The 27,680-nt window shown below is 41.2% G+C and overlaps 1 protein-coding gene across 1 annotated transcript; it reads left to right on the forward strand.

The window, feature by feature from the left end:
• Positions 1 to 238: 238 nt before the first annotated feature.
• On the forward strand, positions 239 to 27,647 carry SREK1IP1 (SREK1 interacting protein 1). Its single transcript, XM_056112527.1, has 5 exons — positions 239 to 384; positions 8,921 to 8,968; positions 16,265 to 16,408; positions 19,640 to 19,712; positions 25,866 to 27,647. Exons 1-5 carry the CDS (start codon positions 372 to 374, stop codon positions 26,053 to 26,055), a joined length of 468 nt encoding a protein of 155 aa, XP_055968502.1. The 5' UTR covers positions 239 to 371; the 3' UTR covers positions 26,056 to 27,647.
• The last annotated feature ends 33 nt before the right edge of the window (positions 27,648 to 27,680 follow it).

The raw sequence follows: 27,680 nt of genomic DNA on the forward strand, positions 1-27,680 counted from the left end.
CCGAGGGGGGACCCCGCTCCCCGTGGGGGCGAGGACTGACCAGCGTGCTCCGCGCGCGGACTCGGCCGACGAGGGCCCGCGCCTGAGAAGCGCTCGCACGTCGCCGGCGTCGGCTCCGCGGCCCCGCGCACGCCCCGCCCCCGCGCCCCCGCGAAGCCGGCGGAGTGGTTCGGCCCGCGCGTGCGGCGCCAGCGCCTCCCCGCCGGAAACGGCGCCGCGGCCTCGGGGTTCCCGCGCGTCCGCCCGGGCCGCCCCCGAGCCGCCGCGGCGCGCGTGGGAGGAAGGGGCCGCGCTCCGGAGCACCGTCCTCGCGGCGGGCGGCGAGCGCCCCGAAGCCGGGGCCCTGCGACCCCCGCCCCTTTCCCGGCGCCATGGCAGTCCCAGGTGCAGACAACGGCAGGGCCGCCGGGCCGGCGAGGGAGGGCGCGGGGCGGCTGGGTTCGAGCGCTCGGGGTGGCCAGTCGCGGCCTGGGGGGCGGGCGTCTGGGCTCTCGGGCTCCTGGGGCTTCCGTGGGGAAGGTCGGCGCTCGAGCAATAAGCGGAGGGAGAGGAAGGGCCGCCTCTCCGCCCCGCTCCCCGGCCCCCGCGCCCAGCCGCGATCCCGGCGAGGCTGGGACGCGGATCCAGACGGCGGAGGAAGCGGGGCGGCGTGTTGCCGACCGGGGGGTGCGAAGCCGACAGATACAGAACAAAACCCTGACTCGGACTTTGTGACGGATGCGAGGCGGGACCTCTCGGCGGGGCCCAGGAGCGCTCGAGGGGTTGCGGCCCTGCAGAGTCGCGGGGACGAGGTGGGCGTCTGCACTGCCACTTCTCGCCCTCTCTGTGTGTGGCACTTGGCCGTGTGGCCCCGGACCGTCGCTCGCGTTGCCCTTCCTGGACCTCAGTTTCCGCGTCTGTGTACGGAATGAGCTTGGTTGATTTCCTTGACTCGTCACGGTTCTCAGAGCCTGTGCTCAGGCAGTTCCGCCTACTACACAGTGACTTTTGGGAAGTAAGGAAGGGAAGTAAGCGCTTTGTCGATTTCCAGCCCACAGTTGCCTGGGAGGGATGGGACCAGGGATGGTGCCAGGGGAGTTGGGGGGGGGGGGGGAGAGGAAGGGAGGGGGCGCTGTTTAAAACCAGCTTTGCCATGTGGCAGGAGATGGTTTGGGAAGTAGATACACCTCAGCCCCTGCAGCTTAAGAGAGCCCCGAAGCACTTAAAACGGAGACATGACTCAAAGCGGTGCCTTTACTCTTCAGATGGCCCAACCTTATTTTAACCTACCTTTCCCAAGTGGTTGTTACCACATTATTCTGCAGGAGCTCTTTCTGAACAGATAGCCATTACAGGAAGATTGTCCTGCGTTTGGGGTAGGAGCACAGATAGGCTCTTGAGCCGGGAAAGATACACTGATCCATACAAATGATCCTTTCAAGTGCTACTGAGGACCAAGCATTGGGAATACAATGGTGTGTATAACAGTAGTCGCTCTTCACGCAGGACGTAGACTTTAGCAATGAAATTACCAGAAAACAGACAAGTGTAATTCAGGGGGGAAAAAAACAAGCCTTTAGGAGCACAGAGCAAAGGACATCTAAGGGAAAAGGAAGAGTTTTCCAGCAAATGTGTGGTTTAGAAAGAGTCCTGAAGAATTGCAGAGGGGTGGAATGCTAGAAAGGGGAGTTACTGCCAGAGGAATTGGTTATGTAAAAGAAGTGTGTAGGAATTCCTATGTGTAACTGAATTGGGTATGTAAAGGAAGAGAAAATGTATGTGAGAAGAAATGAAAGGTGTTTGGCCTGGATGAAACCCAGAATCCAAGTGCAGGGAAAGTGAGAAATAACTAGAGAGGTAAAAGTAGCCAATCCACATTATGAAGGTATTATATGTCTGATGTACCTGACCCTGTTTCAGGCGTTGTTGTTTATACCAGCTATGCCCACACTGTGAGATAGACACTAACACTTTGACTTTTACAGTTGAGAATGCTGAGGGCCAGAGAAATCAAGTAACTTTTCTATTATAAGAACTAGTGACAGCTCTAACTCCTCTAGATCTATTCACTCATCCATTTTGTTATCTTAAGGTAGAATTTATAAGGTAGTTTCCAGCTCTTAAGTGGCCTGTAAGCCATGGCAAAGAGTTGGGATGTTTTCCCTAAAATCATAGGAAGCTCCTTGAGGGGGTCTTTATGATTCACAGTATGGAAAAATACACGTCACTTTATGATTACAAAATATGTATCACATTATGACTGCACAGTAGGTTGAAAGGAAACTGGTTTTGAGAAAAGTCAGCAATTAGGAGGAATTTTGATGATTTCGATACCTCATTATGGCCACATTAGTCCAGGAGAGAAACATTACTTTGGAAGTATATTTGTGTGGGTTAATACCAAAACCACTCAGGAATCCATAATTCAGTGTAGATGGGTACGAATACAAATGAGGTGTACCTGGGTTTACTTTTCAGAAGTTGGGTGGGCATTTACTATTACAGGCCACTTATAAGAAGGAGCAGGTTTTAGGAGAAGAGTGATTTCAGTCTGCAGCTGGGCTGACCTATATAATCAGACACAATGGGAAATGCCTAATAGAATGAGATAAGCCAGAATCAGAAACATTTGGTATGTTAGCCACACGTCTAATAGGAATTAAGTCCTAGCGTTAGATTATTTTGCTTGTGAGGAAATTGTACAGTGCGAAGGAAAAGTTTAATTGGTTGAAGCCTGAAGAATATCAGTGTGTAAGAAACCAGCAGAGAAAGGCCAGTCACCTTTCAGCCCTTTTCTTTGAAGTACAGCTGCATCCAAAGTTGACCAGCTGCTTCTGCTAATTTCATTACTTGAGCAAAGCGTTTTGAGCACCTATTGCAGTAGGCACGCTCGAGCAGCCTCTATCATCTGAGACCATATGACCCTCTGTGTACCCCCAGGATAGTCATAAAGGGGCACAAGTGGAAATTGTGTAATGGAGGCCAGACCTTGAGATAGGGAGCCAACCAGTAAGATTGTGGGCCACAGGAAGGAAACATGCTGAGAAACGCTCCTCCAGGGGACCCTGTCACTGTGCTGCGTGAAACTAAGTTTAGTTATAATAATGTGCTACTTTGCTGTACCATATTTGATAGGGTTCAAATATGGTTTGAACCATGGTAACACCTACAAGGGCGATTAGAGGCCGCCCCAGAAGCCTCTATCCCTCTCAGAGAGCCTGGCAAGCTACCAAGAGTATTCCGCCCGCACTGCAGAGCCTCGCAAGCTATCTGTTGTGTATTCAATATGGATAAGGATAAAGTGATTTTTTTTTCAAAAGCAAGTTTCTTTTTTTTGTTTTGTTTTTTTGTTTTTCCAAAAATTTTTGGAAAAAATTTTTATTAGTGAAACACCACAAGGTACAGTTGTAGACTTACAAATTTCTGTGCTTGGGTTTCAGTTATACAATGATCGAATACCCATCCCTCCACCAGTGTCCATTCTCCACCACCACCAGTCCCAGTAACCCTCTTACCCCCCTTCCCTCCATCCCGCATCCCACCCTACCACTGTGGCAGGGCATTCCCTTTTGTTATCTCTCTCCTTTTGAGTGCTGTGGTTTGCAAAAGAGATATTGAGTGGCAATCTTGTTCAGACTATAGTCTACTTTCATCACGCATTTCCCATCCTGAGAGGAACCTCCCAACACCCTTTATTTGGTACTCCCTTCTCTATCTGAGCTGCCTTTTCCCCTAGCGTGTGCGGTTGTCCTCAAAGCCATGGAGTAATCCGCCTGGTACTTATCTCGGCTATTCTTGGGGTGTTAGTCTCCTATTTTGTTACTTTATGTTACCCAGATGAATGCAATCTTTCTATGTCTATCTCTCTCTTTCTGACTCATTTCACTTAGCATGATACTTTCCATGTAGTAGCACTTGTATGTAAATTTCATGACTTCATCCTTTCTGACAGATACATAGTATTCCACTGTGTAGATGTACCAAAGCTTCTTTAACCAGTCATCTGTTCTTGGGCACTCAGGTTTTTTTCCAGATTCTAGCAATTGTAAACAGTGCAGCAATGAACAGACAACTGCAGATGTCGCTTTGACTATACTTTTTTGCCTCTCCAGGGTATATTTTCAGGAATTGCTGGGTCAAATAGGAGCTCAATTTCTGGTTTTTTGAGAATCGTCCATACTGTTTTCCAGAAGGGCTGAACCAGTCGGCATTCCCACCAGCAGTGAAGGAGGGCCCTTTCTCTCCACATCCGCACCAGCTCTGGTTGCTTTTGTTCTTGTGGATGTGGGCCAGTCTCTGTGGTGTGAAATGATATCTCATTGTTGTTTTGATCTGCATCTCCCTGATGATTAATGATGTAGAGCATTTTCTCATGTGTCTTTTAGCCATTCGAATTTCATCTTTGATGAAGTTTCTGTTCATTTCGTCGCCCCATTTTCTGCTAGGGTTGGATGTTTTCTTCTTGTGGAGTTCAACCAGTACTTTATACATCCTTGTCAACCCCTTGTCGGATGTGTATTCGGTGAATATCCTTTCCCATTCTGTAGACTGTCTTTATATTTTGGTCATTGTTTCTTTTGAGGTGCAGAAGCTTCTTAGTTTAATATAGTCCCATTTGTCTATCTCTGTTTTCACTTGCTTAGCCAGTGGCGTGACATCTTTGAAGACACCATTAGCTTCAATATCATGGAGGGTTTTGCCGACTTTGTCTTCAATATACCTTATGGATTCCGGTCTGATGTTGAGATCTTTAATCCATTTTGATCTTTTGTACATGGTGTTAGGCAGAGATCTGAGCCCATTTTTTTGCATGTAGCTGTTCAGTTTTGCCAGCACCATTTGTTAAAAAGGCTTTCCTTACTCCACTTCACATTTCTTGCTCCTTTATCAAAGATTAGGTGATCATATGTTTGGGGGGAGATGTCAGTATAGTCAACTCTGTTCCATTCGTCTGCTGTTCTGCCTTTGTTCCAGTACCATGCTGTTTTAATTATTACTTCTTTGTAGTAGAGTTTGAAGTTAGGGAGGTTGATTCCTCCCATTTTCTTTTTAAAAGCAAGTTTCTTAAGGAAAATTTAAACCTATATAGCCCTGAGGCAGCGCATATTAGATAGTGCAATAACACCTCCTATTCCAAAATATGCATCTAGTGAAAGTTCACCTCAGATTTCAAGAACTTTTTCTTTTAGGATGCTTTTTGGATAAACCGTACTTAAGTGCAAATAACTGACATTATTATGCATTCCTAAACTTATTTTATGTTTTATAACTCATACGTACACATCGTTTCTATAGCTTGATGTTTATGAATTTATCCATAGTTAGATTTTTATCAACAGAAACCTACTGAAATATCTTGAAAGCAAACACATTATTTTGTCATAGTACATATGTATATACTGTTTGTTTTACAAAATCATACTCCTAAATGACTGCAGTGACATAGTCAGGTGGTCTCCAATTTAAATAGCACGCAGCAATCCTTATTAGACTGCAGGGTGGGGAATTATTTGTTCCTTGAAAAATATAACTTGCTTAATAATTGATAGGTAAAGGTAAAGGTAAAGGCCCTCCCGTTGATCGTCGATTTGCTCGAGCGGGCCCAGTAACGTCTCCATTGGAGACCTTGTTGTTACTGTGTCTGGCATATCGAATACTCTCGGTAGCTTGCCGGGCTCTCCGAGAGGGGCGGAGAAATCGAACTCGGGTCGGCCATGTTGGCCGCTTGTAAGGCGAACGCCCTACCCGCTGTGCTATCGCTCCAGCCAATTATATATCAATAATTGATATAGAAACAAAATATGTATAAATGTAAGTAAATTGTATGAAAATGTGTTTGCAGTGACCTAATTACTACTTGGGATAAATGTAACAATTGATAAATTATTATACCTAATACTCTTATTTATGTCTAACAAAATGTCACTATTACCAAGCTCAATTTCTATTAGTAGATTTATTTAATCCATTAGTCTAACTTCCAGGAAGTAAATCATTTGAGACAAAGTGATTTTTTTTTTTTTTGCTTTTTGGGTCACACCCGGCGTTGCACAGGGGGTTACTCCTGACTCTGCACTCAGGAGTTACTCCTGGCAGTACTCAGGGGACCACATGGGATGCTGGGATTTGAACCTGGGTCGGCCGCGTGCAAAGGCAAACGCCCTACCCACTGTGCTATTGTTCCAGCCCCCCAAAGTGATTTTTTTAAAGCCCTCTTTAAAACTCCTTTAACTTAGACCAGATATACTAACCTTCTTTCAATTCAAAATAAGGCTTCAGCACATAATAATCTTAAATTGTACCATTAAACTGGATGGAAAGCAGAGATAATCTGTTTGAACTCAATAAAAAAACTGAGATAATAGGCATGAGCCACTGTAAAAGTACAATGCAGGTGCCATTAGAAAATACAGATACCAAAAACACTAAAATAACTTTTTGTTGATTGATCCAAAGAGTATTAAAAGAAAATAGGGCTGCATCAGAAGCCTTTGAGATAATCATCAAGAATCATCAAAAAAGACAAGTATTATTCTATGCTCTTTTCTTTTTAGGTATTACGGTTGTATAGATCCATCAAAAGATTTTTTTTTTATGGCCCTGCTAACAGTTATCACCAGATATGGCTGTAAAGTGATGAGGCTGATTTCTATAAATGTAAACGTTACCTCTTTTATTATTACTATTATTATTATTATATTATTATTATTATTATTAACTTGGGTTGCAGCAATAGCACAGTGGTAGGGCATTTGCCTCGCGCGCAGCCGACCTAGCCAAACCGGGTTTGATTCCTCTGCCCCTCTCAAAGAGCCCGGCAAGCTACCCATGACGTATTCAATATGCCAAACACAGTAACAACAAGTCTCACAATGGAGACGTTACTGGGCCCGCTCAAGAAAATCGACGATCAACGGGAGGACCGTGACTGTGATTATTGACTTTAGCTGCTTTAATACATGTGTTATTTAAGCTTCTACCATTACATAATCAACCCAACGAAACATATATTCTTGTCAGGAACATCATAACTCTTAATTTTTATTTAAGAATTGACACGGAAACACAAGTTTCAATGGAGTTAGCTTTCTTTTGGAAACTGATTTTCCACTCAGAGTTGTTGAAATCAGTGGTTGGCACAAAAACTGTTTTGTTCCTCTCCAGCAAAATTTTTAATGCCAAGATAGGGAATTATCTATAGCCAAATTAGCATTCCATCTGGCATACCAAAGTGAATCAGATTCTTAAAGCACATTACATAGCATCTGAGAAATAGAATAGTTCTAAATTGCAGTATACCATTTTTTATCTTTTTATTCCTAAACTATTCTGAAGATAATTTGTCTCTAGTCTGTGCAAACATTGTGCTGAAATAGCTTTTTTTAATTATGTCTCTGATCTTGGTATTCCTGGGAGGGAAGAATTTATTAATTCATGTCTGTTAATTGTGAATTCTCTTGAAGATACTTAGTAATTCCAAGGCTGTTTTATTTATGTATTTATTTGGTGTCTTTAAGAAGGAGTGGATGACTGTGCTTTCTCTTCCTTGTGTTATAATGGGAAAGCTCCTCATCTCTGAAAGAATGCAGTGCATAATTCTTGTTATGATCTGATAAATCACTCTTGCTACCCTCCACCTCCAATGCATTGTGCAGTCTCTGACTTGACCTAGAATTCCCAGAATCTCTCAAGTTGTTTCCTGCACCACCAGCAGTGATTACCTGAGCACAGGGCCCAAGAGTAAGCTCTGGGCACTACCAGATGTGGCCCCCAAACAAAATTAAAAGAAATTCAGTGTTTTTACCTCATTTAACTTTGGGCTTACCTAGAATCTTTCACCATTTCTTCTTTCCTATTTTCATTTTGAAGTGAGAATGCGGTGTTTCACAATTACTGTTTTGTTTGTTTGTTTTTTCTTTTTGGGTCACAACCGGCAATGCACAGGGGTTGCTCAGGAATTACTCCTGGTGGTGCTCAGGGGACCATATGGGATGCTGGGAATTTAACCCGGGTCAGCCACATGCAAGGCAAATGCCCTACCCACTGTACTGTCGCTCCAGCCCCCCACCATTACTGTATTTTGCAAGTAAATACTACTAAATACTACTACTTTTTTTTTAAGTGTAGGAATACTGCTATTTATTCAACCACTGATTAAGTGACTGAAGCAGACATGAACTCCATACACAGAACTTCTTGAATTCAGAGCTGAAAAGGAATTTGCCCCAGTGTAAACCGTATCCTTGGTCAGGACTCACCCATATTTTAGCAATGAGATTAAGATGTGGTTTTGGAGGTACAATCATGAGTTGAGGTCCTTTAATCTCTGGAGCTATTAAATTAGAATGAATGAACCTTGCATGTGTAAAGTATATTAATTTGGGGATCCTGGGAGGAACGCTATAGACTCTCCTCCAAACTATGCTGAAACCAAATCTGCATTGTGATCGTATCGGGAGATGGGGTATTAAGCGGAATTTAGGTCTTGAGAATGGAGCCATCTGTGAACGAAATTAATGCTTTCAGCACTTGGGATCCTAAGACACCCCTTCAGCCTTTCTCCCATGTGAGGACTGAATGAGAAGATCATGAGATCTGTGAACCAGGAAATGAGTTATTACCAGACACTGAGTCTGCTCGTGCCTTGATCTTTGACTTCAGACCTACCTCCAGAACTGTGGAAAATAAGTGCTAATTGAAAAAAGAAGATATTCCAGCATTGGCTCATATGAAGGAACTCATCCGTTCATGAGGGTGGCTTTAATGACCCTTTTCCCTAGCACTGGTCCATGTGACCCCCCCCCAACAACAGTTTAAAACAGAAGAATTTTTTTTAAAACATTTTGAAACAAATGGCTTTCTTAGCCTTTCCATATGATATATTTTTTTTTGTTTTTATTTGTTTATATGTCTACTAAAACGTTACTCAATTGTATTTCAGGTTGCAACAAAGACAGTGTTCGAGCAGGCTGTAAAAAGTGTGGCTACCGTAAGTACACTAAAACATAATATTTTGTTCAGGAAATCATTGCCTTTTGGGTGATATTATTTTAGGGTCCTTTTCCTGTATAGTTTCCTTATTTATTTAGCTCAGGCTTCCACGTGATTTGGAAATTTCTCTGTAGCACTAATTATGTGCTTCTCTTTGTTGCTGTATGCTCAGTGACAGGCTATGTGTCTACTGACTAGCATAGGTCATGTAATACAAGTGGATTAATTGACATAGGAGTTAAATGAGTTAAAGGAAGTTTTACTTTTTTGTTTTGTGGGCTACACTCAGCAGTACTCAGAGCTTACTCCTGGCTCTGTGCTCAGGGTTCACTCCTGAAAGTGCTCAGGAGACTGCTTGTGGTACTGGGGATTGAGCTAGGGTCAGCTGCGTGCAAGGCAAGAGCCTTAGCCTCTATACTACATATATAGCTTCCTGTACTCCTTATTTGAGATACTGGATAAAGAGAGAATGCAATGCAAACTATGAAAGTGTTCTCATTTCTTGAACTTATTTATTATATAGATACCATTGGTCTCAGAATTTCTGCTTATTATTAAAAACTTGATTTAAGAATCATTGCCCTCTTATATGATTAATGGACTCAAATGGAAAGTAAGCTTAAGCATGCATGTATAATTCTGCACTCTAATTTTTAATTGGGTTCTAAAACAAATTACCATTTTCTAAGTAAAGCCCATGCACATGTGCCTGAATTGTTGTTACTACTTTAATTTTTAAAGGATTTTGTTTTGTTTTGTTTTTGAAACACTAAAGATAAACTTAAAAACTTTTTTCTTCATGGAGCCAGAGAGAAAAAATATAAGGGTAAAGTGCTTGTCTACATATGTTCTCTCCCTGGCCCCACATTGAGTCTTCAAAGCACCATCAGAAGCAATCCCTGATCAAAGAACCAAAAACATACCCTGAGAACTCCTAAGAGTGCCTGCTTGCCAATAAATAAATAAATAAAATGAAAAAATTAACAAAGATAAGAACACATGATAACAGACTACACTGGGCATAAGTCTCCACTGAAAAGGCTTAGAATAAAAGTATGCTGAAGGGCTGGAGAGATGGTACAGTGATTAGGGTGCTTACCTTCACATGCCCAGCCAACTTTGATCCCCAACACCCCATATGGTCTCCTGAGCCCTGCCAGAGCACAGGGCGAGCATTAACCACTGGGCACATCTGAGTGTGCCTTCCTCCCCATAGCCCTCCCTGCCAAAATAAGAATTTTAATTTTGATGAAGTCCCGTGTTTGTTTATTTGTTTTGTTTTGGGGCTACACTCACCAGTGCTCAGAGTTTAGTCCTGTATTTGTTCTTAGGGATCATTCCTACAAGTGCGCAGGAGACTGTTTTGTGGTGCTTGAGATTGAGCTGGCATCTGCTGCTTGCGAGGGAAGATCTTAGCCTCTGTGCTATCTCCCTGGCTCTAATTTTTAATTTTTTTCTCTTGTGCTATTTTACATCTAAGAATTAACACTTATGAAATCTTTCCCTGATGATTTCTTCTAAGAGTTTCATGATTTTTGTTTCATTTGGGTCCTTCTTTGTATAAGATACAAGGTGAAAGACCTCACTTTATTCCTTTGTATATGCAAATCTAGTTGGCCCAGCAATCTCTGTTGAAGAGATTATTCTTTCCCCTTGGAGTGGACCTGACACTTGTCCAAAATGAATTAGTCATGGTATCAGTGACGTGTTACAGCTGGTAAGGTGCTTGCCTTTAAGTGGCTAACCTGAGTTAAATTTCTGGCAAGCCCGCCAGAAGTGATCCCTGAGCACTGCCAACACCTCGCCCCAAATCAATTAATTGGACATGTTTGAATTTCCTGCTGAATTCTTAATTCTGTTCTATAAGTCTGTACATCTGTCCTAAATACTACCCTGTTTTGATTGTTATTGCTATTGGAAATTTATAATGAAGTGTGAGACTTCAGCCTTGGTTCATTTTCAGTTCTTTTTTTAAATCAATTTGGCACAACTTTCTATGAATCTGAGCATTCGTGAAAAATGAAAAGCTATGGGGTGTTGGTCAGGGGTGACCAGGGCACTGGTGGATTCCAAGCAGCACTTTGGAGCCTGATAGGCCTCCTCTCCCAGTAATACTTGGCCAGATGGAGAAGAAAAGTCAGTGCCTGGACTTGATAATTGTGATACTGTTCAGGCCACTGGTGCTTAGATCCATTGCTGAGCTACAACTGGTAGTGTTCAGAGTTCATGTGGTACGAGGGTTTGAGCCTAGTTCCCTGCTTAAACAAAGCATTCGCCCCTGACTGCTAAGCTATCTCCTGCATTGGAAGTGCATCACTTTTGCTTTATTTCCCTCTTTATGTCACTTTTGATAAGCAGCCTCAAAAATGTTGTAGGTTACAGCGTCTCTGTATGTCTATGTCAGATCTCTACATTCTAATTAACTAAGAATTTTGTGCTTGTTGTGTCCGTAGATTCTATATTAAAAAAAAAAAAGCCACATGAACTGTAATGTTGAATACAATCGTTTTCTCAAGTTTCTTACTTATTCCCTAATAAAAATAAAACTATTCGTTGCTCACCAATAACTTGTCTTGTTATCAGTTTAATGTCAGCTTCACTGAAGAAAAGTTAAAGTGGATATGGAATAGAGCCTGCAGCTAATAACCTCGTAAATAATTCATTGTGATGTGAGATGTTGGGTGAAAAACAAGCTTAAGCACAGTAAAATATATCATCAGTAGTTCTGATCAAAGTGGCAAACTGCACATAAATAGAAAGCCCTCCCTTCTGATCTAAACACAAAGATGCTGGAGAAAAATAGAGCAATTGCATCAAAAATAGCCCAGATCAAAAGAATGAAAGGGAAAACCCCAGATATTGGGAGTGAAAAGAAGCTCAAAGCCAGATGGACAGTGGTAGCTAGAGACAGACCTTCTGGTTACTTTCATGGGCTATTGAGTGCCTGATCCCTGTGGAATGGCAGCCTGGCTGGATGGGAGCCTCTTGTTTAAATTCAGACTCCTGAAAAAAGTACGTAAAATAGGAATTTGAAAAATTACATGATTACATAGGGAAAGTGGCAAGAAAACTTAACATGCATTTTAGTCCTTATAAAGGACTAAAGGAATAAATAAGCATTGGCAACCCAATTAACATATACTAAGAGATGAATTTACACTACTTCCAGTGAAACAGGAAAAAAGTTTTCCCAAGCTGAGAAATTAACATTAAAAATTTGATTGGTATCAAATTCAACCAAGAAACTAAGTTCACTGACATGTCATTATTAAGCTACAGAGAAAACTAAAAACTACAGAAATATATGATGGTGGGGAAAAAGAACAGAGATGTTAAGTATTACCATCCAACTTTTACCCACAAGAATGGCAATTAGAGCAATTTTATTGTCAGACTTGTAAGGCAAAGAACAGTACATGATAAAGTGGGACTCAAGGAAAATCAATCAAGAAGATAAAAACGATAATCCTCTTATTTATTTATTTATTTATTTTACTGAATCACCGTGAGATACGGTAACAAAACTTTCATAATAGGGTTTCAGTCATACAATGTTCCAACACGCATCTCTCCACCAGTGTATATTTCCCACCACCAGTATCGCCTTATCCCTCCTGCCACCCCTCCCCCCAGCCTGCCTCTATGGCAGGCACCCTCTCCCTCTCCCCTTGTAGACATTATGGTTTGCAATACTGATACTGAAAGGCTATCATATTTGGCACCAATGAAGAGACACAGAGTGGCAGGAAATTGAACCCAACATTCTGCTGCCTGCAAGAAACACATCTGAACAGTCAGAGCAAACACAGACTCAAAAGGATAGAAAACAATTCTACAAGCAAACAACTCCCTCAGAAAAGCTTGAGTGGCCATACTAGAATCAGACCACATAGATTTCAGACTGAAGAGGTTATAAGAGACAGTGAAGGTCATTTCTTAATGATCAAAGGATCTGTACATAAAAAAGAACTCACACTCCTAAATGTATGTGCACCTACTGAGAGATCAGCAAAATATTTTGAAAAAGACATTGATAGCAACACAATAATAGTTGGAGATTTCAACACCTCTATCAGCTGTCATAGATCAACCAGACTAAAGCTCAGCAAGGACATACTTTATTTGCAGGAAGAAATGGAAGAGAAAGGTTTAGTAGGTATATTTAGGACATTTTATCCCCCCAAGAACTGAATACACATTCTTCTCCAATGCACATGTGACATTCTCCAAGATAGAATACATGCTGGGCCACAAAACATACCTCCATAAAATTAAGAGGATAGAAATTATATCAACGATCTTTTCAGACCATGATGCACTGAAAATAGAAGTGAATCACACACAGAAACAGAGAATCAAATCAAACACCTAGATTAAACAGTTCACTATTTAACAACCAGTGGCTTAGAGAGGAAATCAAAAGATTCCTGGAAACAAATGAGAATGAAGACACGAGTTACCAGAACTTATAAGATATGGAAAAAGCAGTTTGAAGAGAAAAATTTATAGCTCTGCAAGCATTCCTCAGGAAGGAAAAGTGAACCCACATAAGTAATTCAACCTCACAACTTAAGATATTAGAAAATGACCAACAAAAGGAGCCCAGACTAGACAGGAGGAAGGAGATAATAAAACTTAGAGCAAAAATTAGCGCTCTGGAAGTCCAAAAAACAATCCAAAAGATCAATTGAAACCAAAGGCTGATTGTTAGAGAAAATAAACAAGACTAATAAACCACTAGCAAGGCTCACAAAGAAAAAGAGAGAACCCTAATAAATAGAATCAGAAATAAAAGAGGGGACATCCCAACAGAAACCACAGAAATTCAAAGGATCATCAGAGATTATTTTGAGAATATTTATGCCACAAAACAAGAGAACGTTGAAGAAATGGATAAATTCCAGGACTCCTATAATCTCTCAAGGCTGACCCAAGAAGATTTGGGACACCTGAACAGAAATATCACTATCGAGGAAATTGAAATAATAATCAGAAGTCTCCCCAAAAACAAAAGCCCTGACCCAGATAAAATGATAATCTTTATGTACTTATATAATCTCAAAATATATATAACAATAGCTGTATTGCAAGAAGAAAATGACAGATCTGCAATAATAAAGCTATTTAAAAATGAAACCATCAGAAGTTATCAGATAACAAACTAATATGGGAAGACATATATAACTGTAATAGAGTCCTTTTCAACAAATAACTATATATGTATGTATATATATTTAAATATATACCAAAATTTGTTTTTGTCATGGGTTTTTTTGGTTTTTGTTCTTTGTTTCGGGGTGTTCTTGTGTGTTTGTTTATATTTTGTTTTGTTTTGTTTTGGGCCATACCCAAAAATACTCAGGGCTTACTCCGAGGTCTGCATTTAGGTTTCTTTCCAGACTGTGCCAGGGATAGAACCAGCAACTTACATGCTATCTCTCTGTCCCTTGGTTTTTAAAGGGGAAAAAAAAATAAAATTTAGTAGTAGAAGGAATGAATGTTTTTATACAACAGAACATTACTGATCAGAAAAATGAGATAATTTAATCCTTTTGTGTTAGCATAGATAAATTGCAAAAACATAACAATTAATGGCAAAACAGGTTGCTGAATAATAGCCAATTTTTATTTTTTGATAAAAAGCAGTAATACATGGGGGTATGGTGCCACCAGCAGGTCAATCTGGTCCTGTGAGGCGAGTGCATCAGCAGCCTGATGGCACTATCAGACTTTCAGATACCCCAAAATTGCTGCTGCGCCTTTGGCCAGACCCCAAAAACTTGGGGCCAAGTTTACCAAGAAAGTAAACGGCCAAAAGTTAGGTATGTGGGAAACACACCCACAAACCACCTCCAGCTCAGCTATTTAATTGGAGGCATGGCCTCTCTGGTTCCTGATCGAACTGCTTAATGGCCATGATCCCAGAGACTGAGAAACAAATCTCGAAACCCAGCGGCTTTTGGCAGAAATGCGTCCAATCCCTGCAGTAGGTTATCAGTGCTGGGCCAACCCAGGTGGGATGGGAATAGCTTTTCTGCCTTGGCCTGTTCCCCCTGGTGGCCCGGTGGCCGCCATCCTCCAGAGGCCACTGGACAATCAGGCTTGGGCCCACAGTGACGAGACATGTTGGGCCTCACGGGATGGGGGTGGAGCCGGTCCTGTCCTCCCCACCCCAACGAGACCCCAAGTCATCGCCCACGAACGGCCTTTCTGGCTCCTAATTAAGCTGCTTAATGGCCATGATCCCAGAGACTCAGGAGCAAATCTCGGAACCCAGCAGCTTTTGGCAGAAATCCCTCCAGACTTAAGTGTTAAAATTTCGGAATTTCAAAATCGCACAGCCACTACTGCAGCCATGCGACATCATATGTAATTCATAACCAGCAATAGAAAACAAATTGTCTTCTGTTGCCTTTTCAGCAGATCTGAGTGTTGGGGTAAAATCTCAAATGAAAAAAATGCAGTAATATAACAGTCTGCATAGGAAAGAAAGATTCCAACTTCAATCTGTTTAACTGAACACACAATAATATGAACTTTGGTATTGGTTTTGTTATTTCCTGTATTCTTTGGGTGTTTTGTAATCATTGATGCAATTTTTAATTGAATTCTGAAGTTAGAAACTTGTGGTTTTCTGATAGAGAAAATAGGAGATGTATGATGTCAACATTAAAATTTCAAGTGTTCTTTAGCAAAATATATTTAGTTATATTATTCTGGTACATCTTATTATCTCATTCCTACTTTGGACCAACTGGCAGGCTACCAAATGTAACCTGCCCACACGGCAGAGTCTGACAGACTCCCCGTGGCTACCCAATATGCCAAATACCAGTAACAATGATGGGTCTCATTCTCCTAATTCTGAAAGAGCTTTGAATATGGTGCTTTTTTAAAAATCTCAGGGCTAGGATGAAGGAGACATTACTGGGGCCTGCTCGAGGCAATCGACAAATAACAAGATGGTCGTGATCGTGATAATTTGTTTAGATAAAGACTACCTAATTTCATGAGTTTATTAGTCACACTTAGCAGGAAAGAATATGGGAAAGGTATAAAATTCAGATTTTGAGCATGTTGATATTGTCTTTAGAACATAGATAGAAAGGGAAAATATAGCAGTGCAATACCTTAAAATCTGTAAGAAACAGTCAAGATTTTCGTATTGAATTAGAACTTCTGATAAAGAAAGAATTCTCTCTGAATGTTGTACTCAGGGAAAGTAAACAAAATGAAAAATGTATAATGTAACTATAGTTCTGTCATTCACTTATTTGGTTTTCTTCTTTGTTAGCTGGTCACCTGACTTTTGAATGCCGCAATTTTCTCCGAGTAGACCCTAAAAGGGACATTGTTTTGGATGTCAGTAGCACCAGCAGTGAAGAAAGTGATGAAGAAAATGAAGAACTGAATAAATTGCAAGCCTTACAAGAAAAAAGTAAGACATTTTCCTTCCTCTTTTAAAAAATCTCTAACGGTTCTGTATTTTTATCATGCTTATCTATTATTCTGTTGTATTTATCATCAGGATGGTTTTTGTATTTTATGGAAATGATGCTGGGCAGACAGAGATAAAGAAATAGACTCTGTCAGGTTTTTTTTCCAAAATCAAACAGTAGATCAATTATAGAACCGGGAGGGGAGTTCATATCTGCTTCTACAACCCACCTTTAGTTTGGTTTCATTTCCTAGGATATGTTACATGATCTCAGACTAATTTTATAGTTAGCTATTAGCCCTATTTTGCCGTTTTTCAACTTGTCACCTAACCGCTCTGAACCTCAAGTTATTTCGGGGGTTACATTGTCAGTCACAGTCCTTCTGGTCAGAGAGCAGTATAATTTTGAGAATACAAATGATTGTGAGGCCTGAGGAGAGCAGCAACAGTGAGGTGACCACCACTTCAGCTCCTCAGCTGTTTCCCCTCCGCTTCAGAACCTACTCAGGCCCAGATTAATATAGGAAGTTTCCATGTTATTTACATGAAAAATATCATTTTCATCAGGAAACATCTGATGATGGGAAGGGTGTTGGAACAGTGTATCCATGAAAAGTATAACTAACATGTTAATTAATGTATAATTAAATGAAAGCCCTGGCACCTCAGTAAACATGGTTTAAAAATAATAATAAAAATGCATTTGCATTTTTTCCTTCGCTTTTTTTGGGGTCACACCCAGCGATGCACAGGGGTTACTCCTGGCTCTGCACTCTGCACCCCCCTGGCAGTGCTCAGGGAGACCATATGGGATGCTGGGAATCGAACTTGGGTCGGCAGCGTGCAAGGCAAACACCCTACTCGCTGTGCTATTGCTCCAGCCCCGCATTTGCATTTTTAACCAACCCACTAAGTGATGCCTAGGCATAGTGACAGTGAATAGCTGCTATTTTAAAAGTCTAAACAACAGAGACAAAAATGGAATTTATGATTATTTGATAATCACTAATCTACTGTTTTACTTTTTGTGGAAAAACCAGGTTTGAGCCGCAGTATTAAATTCAGCTCACAGCTTATCAGTTTGACTCTGCAGTCTCAAAGAGTGCTTCAGATGTTCTCCAAAGGCATGTAGCTCTGTGGCCCTGGGCACCCTCTGAGAGAGGGTTCTCTCTTCTACAGAGAAAACTGGAGCTAACGCCATTGTGCAGTGGCTGTATGTTTGATAAGTTTGCAGAACATGTGCTCCAGAAATGTATCTCAGATTCAACTAAAGTAGAGCATATGGGAAGAGAATTTTCTCAATTTTTTTCCCCAAAAAAACAGTGTTCATATTCTTTCTGAAGTTAATGAGGGTTGGGAAGAGCTGAGAGGGCAAGTGCGCGTGTTTTTGGGTTTTTTGTTGTTGTTGTTGTTTTGCTTTTTGGGTCACACCCAGCGATGCACAAGGGTTACTCCTGGCTCTGCGCACAGGAATTACCCCTGGTGGTGCTCAGGGGACCATATGGGATGCTGGGAATCAAACCCGGGTCAGCCGCGTGCAAGGCAAACACCCTACCCACTGTGCTATCACTCCAGCCCCAGTGCATGTGTTTTAGATGTGGAGAACAGAGATTCAATTCCTCCCACCCCAGAAACTGTCAGATAATGACCTCTGAGCATCCCAAGGAAACAAAAAGTAGCCCACAAACACCACTAGATATGGCCACACTGCATCCCCCAACATAAAAGGTAAATAAAATAAAATAAAATAGTAAGTGGAGAAGCTGGGAAGATACTTGCCCTGAACTTCCTGACCCAGATTTCAACCCTGGCCTGGTACATGGTCCCTAAGCTCTGCCCAGAGTGATCTCTGATCACCGAGCCAGGAGTGAGCCCTGAGCACTGTGGGTATGGCCCAAAATAACATAAATGAATAAATAAATAAACGAATAGTTGTTAGCACATTGCCGTGCCACTCCCTTGGTCCCTTGGTTTTAGGGTCCCTAGCGGGTCTCTCTGCCTTTTACAGGCTTGCATTCGTGCTTATTGTCTGAGATTTTCTTAGTAAAACTTCATCGACTTAGTAGAAAAAAAGCATCTTCCATTTTCCCAGATATAGAAGTCAAGTTAATATTTGAGAAATGTGAAAAGTCAGTTTTGTTTTTAAATGAGAGTTTTTTCAACAAATGAGAGTTTTTTAACAAAGTTTTGTCAGAAAGATTGAATATCCCAAATAAAGTGCTAGTGAAAGAAAGAAATAGCAACAAAAAGAAAAAAAAAGATGTGTGTGTGTGTGTATGTGAGAGAGAGAGAGAGAGAGAGAGAGAGAGAGAGAGAGAGAGAGAGAGAGAGGGGGACATCCTTTTTTCAAAGGGTAAAAAATACTTGAAAATTATATTCTGCTATGTTCAGGTTGGTGAATATGTATGTGATTTTGGTATATAAAAAGTCTAAAAGTGTATTTAAAAGCAAATTAGATGGGCTAAAAAGATAAGGCTTTTGCCTTGCACACAGCTGTTCAGTATGCTTAGTATCCCACAGACTGCTATCAATGATCTGAGCACAGAGTCAAGAATAAGGCCTGAGTACTGCCAGGTACCTGGTGCCCCAAGAAAAACAACTTATAGAATAGTTCGTATCCTCTTTGGGATACATTGAGAAAAATATTAAATCTGTTATTATTGTTTCATGTTTCCAGGAGCCTAAGATATTTTCTTTAATTTTGTTATAGATAGAAAATATGTCTGGGGCTAGAAAGATAATATAGCAGGTATTTTAAACTATATGAGATCAGGAAGTATTCTCCAAAACATTGGCATTGACTTATGACAAAAATTAGAAGTACAGGGCCAGAGAGGTAGTACAGCAGATAGGGCATTTAAGTACAGCAGATGAGGGACTTACCTTGATTGCTGCGAGCCCAAGTTCGATCCCTGACATCCCACATCGTCCCTCAAGCCCCAGCAGGAATAATCCCTGAGCATGGAGCTAGGCGTGATCCCTGAGCACCACCATATATGGCCCAAGCCCTCTCTTCCCCAAATTCAGAAGTATAATAGTCGTATTTGCAGTCTTTATAAGAAGCAAATGATATTTTGGAAAGTTTTGATGAGTAAAATATTCAAGAAAGGGTGGACGAATGTAAGAAATGTACAATATCCTGACCAAAGAAATTCACCACTAACAAGAAATTCTAAGTGCATGCCTGTTAATAAATAGATCACAGTGACCTGATTTCTTCTCAACCCACAGGAATAAATGAAGAAGAAGAGAAGAAAAAAGTAAAAAGCAAAGAAAAAATCAAGTTGAAAAAGAAAAGAAAAAGGTATTTTTAATACCATTTTTTTAGAAAAAGCAAGGAAGAATCTAGAATGTATTATACATTTGTAGTTTTTATTTAGTTCATTTTATTTCACTTAATCACTTAACTTCCCATTTGTCGGCGATTTGCTCAAGTGGGCGCCAGTAACGTCTCCATTTGTCCCTGTCGCGTGCTAGTGTAGCCCGATGGCATCTGTTCGCTCCGGGAACATGAAGGGCCTCAAACCGATCGTTCATGATCTTGACGAAGAAGTCTGACCATCTGGAAGGTGGGCGGCCACGCGGTCTTTTGACATCCCGTGGAATCCAGTCGGTAACAGCTCTAGTCCAGCGGTCGTCTTTAAATCTCATTACGTGACCAGCCCATCTGATTTTCGACACCTTGGCAAATGAGATAGCGAGTGAAACGTGATATTCCAAGCATAGCTCTTTCTATTCTTCTTTGGGAGACCTGAATAGCATTCTCATCTTGTTTGCATAGGGCCCAGGTCTCTGAGGCATATGTTAATGCAGGAAGAACAATGGAATCAAAGAGATGTGCCCGGAGCCGGAGGTTCTTCGTCCTCTTAGCTATTTCTTCGACGTTCTTGAAGGCGTTCCAAGCCGCTCTCTTCCTCCTGCGCAGCTCGGGTGCCAGGTCATTTGTCCTGTTGACCTCTCGACCTAGGTACACATAGCTGTTGCATTCGGAGATGGTCGTTCCGTTGAGAGCGAATGGGGCATCAGGAACGAGGCTGTTTCTCATAAACATTGTCTTCGTAAGATTCAGCTGTAGTCCGACCTTTCCACACTCACGGTCAAAGTCGGCCAGCATTTGTGCCGCTTGGCTGATGTTTGGTGTTATTAAAACAATGTCATCAGCAAAGCGGAGGTGGTGTAGTTCCCGACCATCTATCTTCACTCCCATTCCTTCCCATTCCAGTCGTCGCATGATGTTCTCGAGGGTGGCACTGAACAGTTTCGGTGAAATGGTATCACCCTGCTGCACCCCTCTCTTGACATCAACGATCACTTCTTTGTAGAATGGTGAGATCCTGGTAGTGAATCCGCAATACAGCTCACGGAGGATCCTGATGTATTGGGCTTGAATTCCCTGATTGGCTAGGGCTTCAGTGACCGCTTCCGTCTCAACAGAATCAAAGGCCTTCTTTAAATCAATGAACGTTAAACAGAGCGGCATCTTGAACTCCCGAGAAACCTCAATGAGCTTGGTTATCGTGTGGATATGGTCGATGGTGCTGAATCCTTTGCGGAACCCGGCTTGCTCGCATGGTTGTCCTTCATCTAGTGTTCTGCCAGTCCTATTTAGGATGACTCAAGTGAACAACTTGTAGATGACAGACAATAGGCAGATCGGGCGATAGTTGCCAATGTCATGGATGTCTCCCTTCTTGAACAGTAGTACGGTCCTGCTGGTTTTCCATCGGGACGGAACCTTGCATTCAGACAGGTAGCGAGTGAAGAGCCGAGCCAGTGTATTGATGAGTACTGATGGCAGTTTCTTCAGGTGTTCAGGTCTGACCTTGTCTAGGCCAGGTGCTGTTTGTTTCTTTACCGACAAAATGGCGTGTCAGATTTCGGAAGGGAGAACATTGGGAACGACATATCCATCCTGTGGAATTTGGTATGTCGGCAAGTGGACATGGCTATCGAAGAGATTTGAGTAGAAGTCATGGATAATCTTCTCCATTGCCATTCTGGAGGATGTGATGGATCCATCAGGACGTCGGAGGGCAGTCATCTTGGTCTTGTAGTTGGCGAAGGACAGGCGGGCCTTACGAATACTTTTCCCGGCTTCTGCCGCATCTACCAGTTCTTCTGCTCTTCTCTCTTTGAGGTCTTCCTTGATCGCATCTCTGCACTGCTTTGCGAGCTCGGACATTAGCTTGCGGTTGCCTGAGGCATGCACCAAACCACGCTGGCGAATTAGCTCAAGAGTTTTCGAAGATACGCAAATTTTTGTGGCTATCTCTCTCTTGGCGTTCCTCGCACATTCATTGAGGTGCTGAACCAGTCGATCGTATTCCTCGTAGATGTTGTCAACAATGGCATCTTCCCATGTTGCCGCAGTAGTACCAAAGAGTTCCCAGTTGGTGGTCATTCTGGGAGTTCTCTTTTTGAACTTTGCAGCCCTTTCTCCCCGCTCTGTGGCTCTGTGAAGTAGAATTTTGCACGAAGGAGACGGTGGTCCGATCCTGTTCGAAATTTTGGGACAACAGCGACATCAGGCAAAACCGTCGATTGAATATGATGTGGTGGACACTACTTCCACTACCCAGCCGTCGCCACACTCCAGGACGCTTTCCGGACCCACGTGGCAGCTCCGGCCGAGATCCACGCACGACTGAAGACCCACAGAACAAGATAAGCGGAACTCTCTGAGACCTTGGACTCCAGGCTCGGCGGACCCAGGGACAGAGCTTCTCTGCTTGCTCCCACCACCACAGGTGACAAAGGGATTCTAATCAGGGGCCCCACCCTACCCTGCCCTGTCTGCTTCCATAAACCACCCAGGGATCGAATTGCGCACAGGAGACCCACCCTACCCAGATAAATACCCCACTGGCAGACTTCCACTCTCGACACTACTTCCACTACCCAGCCGTCGCCACACTCCAGGATGCTTTTGGGACCCGCGCGACCGCGCGACACATCATAAGACACTAAATACCCATCTTCCGGAATTGTCATACCATATTTGATAGGGTTCAAATATGGTAACACCTACAAGGGTGATTAGAGGTCGCCCCAAAAGCCTCTATCCCTCTCGGAAAGACTGGCAAGCTACCGAGAGTATTCCGCCCGCACGGAAGAGCCTGGCAAGCTATCCGCTGTGTATTCGATATGCCAAAACCAGTAACTACACCTGACCCTGAAGGCTTCACTGACATGGCAGCACTGAGAAGGATGAGAAAGGAGAGGCCGACAAAATCTCAAGGCCGACCTAGGCTGCCACAACGAAGGAAGACAAAAATGATCATCTGTACTTTCAATGCACGTACGCTAGCATCAGATGCATCCATCGAGGACCTGATGGTACAAGCGCGAATGATCAAGTACGACATCATTGGTCTGACCAAGACAAGAAGGCACGAATCTCACCATGCCATTTTCGACACTGGAGAAGAATTGTTCCTCGGAACATGCGATAAAAGAGGTCGGAGGCGTCGGTGTCCTTGTCAACACAAACTTGGCCATGAGCATTGATTCATTCGAATGCCTAACAACCCGAATCGGACGTTTACATTTGAAGAGATGTGGCTCACTGCCTGCAGTTTCTATCTTCGTTGTCTACGCACCAACATCTCATTATGATGAAAGAGAAATCGAGAAGTTCTACATGGAGCTAGAGAAGTTCTATAAAGAAGACCACACCTTCTTCAAGATCATTGTGGGTGATTTTAATGCCAAGATAGGACCGAGAATATCAGCTGAAGAACTTCACATCGGGACCCATGGCCTAGAATGGAACGAACAGGGTGAGAGACTGTCTGAGTTCATCATGTCGACCAAGATCATTCATGGTAACTCACAGTTCCAGAAGGCAGAATCTAAACGATGGACATGGGAGTCTCCCGGTGGACGATTCCACAACGAAATAGACCACATTTTATTTTATATCTAATATTGTTAATTTTACTTACTAATTCTGAACTAGAGTTAATAAATGTTTAGTTAATTTGTTAAAATAACAAAGTTTTTATGTTAGTAATCAAAATTAAAGTTAATATTCAAGTCACTTTACATTTTATTTTTGGAGCAAATCTTGATATAAATAAAAGTCATCCTCTTATATTTTTTAATTATATTCTGCAATCTTAAAGTTTTAGAGTATCAGCTAAGCTTATAAATGGGCATGTAAATTCTTCATATAAATATGTTTGACCTTATATATGTTTGGAGCTAGAATATTTCTTCAAAATACAATTTTGGTGCCTAAGAAAGTAATTAAATCAGTGTACTCTCTTAGGGAAAAAAATTCCTTTGGTGTTTCAGAATCCTCATCAACCACCTTTAAGTGTATCGTCTGACTAGTATGATATTGAATCATTTGCACTGGCATAATGAGGTTGAATGTTTGTAAGAATAGGGAGTTTGTTCATTTCCTAAAAAATTCTAATATATTTGTTTTGTATTTGTTTCATAGTAAGATCAGCCATTCAAGCCATTCCAGCGTGGCTCTCACAGTACTTAGCTAAAGCATGAAATTAAATGACCTTTTATAGGCATGTTTAACAGAAAAGGCAATGACCCCTATTAGAGGTGCTATCCCAGAATTGAACATTGTGCCTTGAAAGTGAAAATCCAGGATGAAAGAGATAGTTCTATGGACTGAACACATACTTTACATGTTAGTGGCCTGTGTTCAATCCCAGAACCATAGGGTCCCTTGAACACTTCAAGAGTGATACCTGAGCACAAAGCCAAGAGTAGACCCTGAGCATTGCCTGGTATGGCCCAGAAAACAAAATAAAATAAATAAATGTGAAAATCCGAGGAGTTGAGATATAGCCAATGGGCTGAAGTGCTTGCTTTGCATGGAAGCGTCTGGTTCAGTCACTGAGCAGTCACCTGGGAGTCATCCCTCGAGCACTGCCATAGGTGACTCCAAAACAAGACCAGAAAAAAAAGTGTAAACCAACACCAAAATTCCAAAGGAAAAAATGTGGGGCAGAGAAGCTCTCAAAATCCACAGGTTAAGCAGAGTTTTTGCTTTTTGTGGTTTTTTTCTCTTTGGGTCACACCTGGTGATGCGTTACTCCTGGCTCTGCACTCAGGAATCACCCCTGATGGTGCTCAGGGTACCATATGGGATGCTGGAAATCGAACCCAGGTTGGCCACATGCAAGGCAAATGCCCTACCTGCTGTACTATTGCTCCAGCCCCAAGCAGAGTTTTTAAAATTGCAAGGCAAATTGAAAAATAGAGTTGAAGAAGAAACAAAAAAATAATGAAAAAAAAAAATTAGTTCAGCGGGGAACTAGGAGGTAGTGTAGGAGATAGGGCCCATGTCTCAAAGGTAGCGGCTCTAACAGTGACTCTGGTTTGGTCACTGGCACTGCATATGTTACCCTGATCACCACCAGACATGCCCCCCATGCCCTCCATGTCCTCCCCCCCACCCCGGGTGGGGGGGACATTAAATAAGCTGCTCAAATGGCTAGAAATCTAAATTGCCAAGGAACAGGGAAGAATGAAGTATTACAGGAGGTACTCAGAGTCCTACACAAGGATGTCAGTCAAGGAACACACTGTACAGTGACACCTCAGTGACTCATGCAGCTGCTTTTCCCCTCCTGAATGTCCGCTACATTTCCTTAAGTCAGGTTTTAACTTCTAATGTTTAAATCACTGCACTGTCTCTTGAGATACAGTTTTGAAAATCCCATTAACTCTGTTCTGGTCACACATACTTGGGGTTTGCACAATATGTAGGGTATATATAACCTTCATTAAGTCCTTTTCTGGAGTTTTTGTTTCTTTTTATAATATTAGGTTTTCTGTAGTGTTTTCCAAATTTAATATTTGAAAATTAAAATATAATAAATCATCTCCATTCATTTATATGGAATATTCATTTTTAAGCACCCTTTCTATAACAAGTGAAAATTATCCTGGAATGTTAAGTGCTCATCAGTACTGCTTTGCATCTAGAGAAATCAAATATTTTATTTGGAAAATCAGAAGAATTAATGAAGAGCATTTCTTTTGCTAATTTTATGATTTTATCTGTTTTATTTGTAATAATTATAACCTGATGCAGTTGTATCCTTTTGTGACTCTTAAAAGAATATGCTAAGAAGCTTTTTTATATAAAAGTGTCCAGTAAATGATGAGGGTTGGCAAGTGCCACTTGCTTTTGCCTTGCCTTATGAGCCTGTAAACAGGATGAGAAACTAAAACTCATAGAAAATAATTTCATCCTTACTGAATTTTTAACTTATAAGTAGAATTGAACAGAATTGTTTATCAGTCTCTGTGGAAAAGTAGCAAAAATCCTGGACTTAGCATTTTAAGGGAATACAAATACAGAAAGCACATCATCTCTTTCTTTGGGTTTGGACCTTCAGCTTGCTCTGAGAATAATTTAGAGCAGTTCATATCCACTTACCAATCATAAATATAAATAACTATCAGCATATCTTTTTGCTCTCAGGTCTTATTCATCCAGTTCCATTGAAGAGGAAACTTCAAAACAAAAGAAACAAAAATATCAGAAGAAAGAAAAGAAGAAAGAAAAAAAGAATAAGTCAAAAAAGGGAAAACATCACAAAAAGGACAAAAAGAAAAGAAAAAAGGAAAGGCATTCTCCCAACCCTAATAGTTCTGAAATTTCAAAAAAGTAACTAAGACTTTGGCCTGTGCCATTCAACTTAAAATTTTGGTTTTGAAAAATTTTTGACCTCCCTTGGAATTTGCTATACAATTACGCTTGGCATAAATCACAGTCTTTCCATATAGATATTTTTTCATAAATGGGACCTTTACCTTCAACAGTATATTTTTCATGTGCTGTGATCATAAGCATTTAATCAGTCTTCTTCGTAAGATTTAGCCATGTCCTAAATTTAGATATTTTGCATACAAAACACATTAATTTGTGTATTCGCATCTCTATGTTTTGACTACTGCTGTTACTTCATAAGTTGATTATAAATAGCTTCACCACAGTCAGTGCAGGTGCTCTCCCTAACAGTAATTGTAAGTAAGTATTGACAAGTCGAGTGTCCACCTTTCAGTGAAAAAGCCAGATAGGAGATGATGCTTTGCTCAACACTGAAAAATTCAGTAGCTTTATATTCTATAATAATGCATAAAAATAGTGAAGTTCTTCACTGTTGTTTTTAAATCATTCAGCTGTTTTCGAATGTCATAGAAGACAAGCTGATTTACTGTTGCCAGCAGGAAAAAGATGAAAATTTATGGCAAAGTTGCACTGTTTTATGAAATGCATTTTGTGTACCTGCCTCCTTTGTTTTTGTGACAACTAAAATGTTCCTCCTTGTTTCAAAATAATAATAAGTTTAGCTTAGCCTGTTAGTGAGTCTCACAGAGATGATGCTGTGTTAGGCATGATTTTTAGGATAGACTCCTGGGTTTTAAAAATGTGCCACATTGGCATTTCTTAAAGTGATACCTCAAAAACAAAAGTTTTTATTTTAGGGGAATAACAGCGACATCTTCATTAGAAGTAATTTTTATCGTATTGAGTATGTAAATTTTATGAAGCTTGTTTGTATGAGTAATTGGGAAATTTTTATAAATGTGAACATATATATTTATTTGACTGAAATAATTCTTAGTTTTGAAGCTGGTTTCACAATGAGTTTAAACTTTCATAAATGATCAGTTCGGGGTGTTTCTTTTACTTCAGGCGTAAACCTTAGGAGCAGTGACAAAATTTAGGATAGGGAATTTTATTCTCTGCTTTTAGAAAATTAAGAGCTACAGGGGAGTTGCATCATGAAAGCCTTTGTATAATGTATAATAATGGAAATTTTATATGAGTAAGCATTTTCAAACACATATTAGTGGATATCAGTATTTCAATATTTCTTATGTTTTTAATTTCACAGTTATCAATGTTAACTTACTTTGCTTAGTACTTGAATATCCCTTATGCCCAGTATATTAGATACTTAATGGTAGCAGCATAAGACTTCAACCGGTTATCATGGCTCAGCACCAAAGATTACAAGTACCTCACTGTGGTGCAGTTATAAATTTTCAAAATGGTAACTAACCTAGATGTGACTACAGGAAGCTTCATTATGATGAAAGCAAGTAAGTTCATATATACTCAGAAGCTGGAAAGGTGTCCTGATTCTTCCTTCACCTATACCCCAACCTAATGTGTCCTCAGTAAGACTGGGAGAGTATTATCGCTCCTCTTAAGATATACTTACCACTCTCAGATTCTAGGGAAACTACCCAAAAATAAATAAATAAATAAAACATCCCTGTTTTAGCC

Source organism: Sorex fumeus, unplaced genomic scaffold (genome assembly GCF_029834395.1).
Source record: "Sorex fumeus unplaced genomic scaffold, SorFum_2.1 ptg000018l, whole genome shotgun sequence".
In the NCBI taxonomy this organism is placed as follows: Eukaryota; Metazoa; Chordata; class Mammalia; order Eulipotyphla; family Soricidae; genus Sorex; species Sorex fumeus.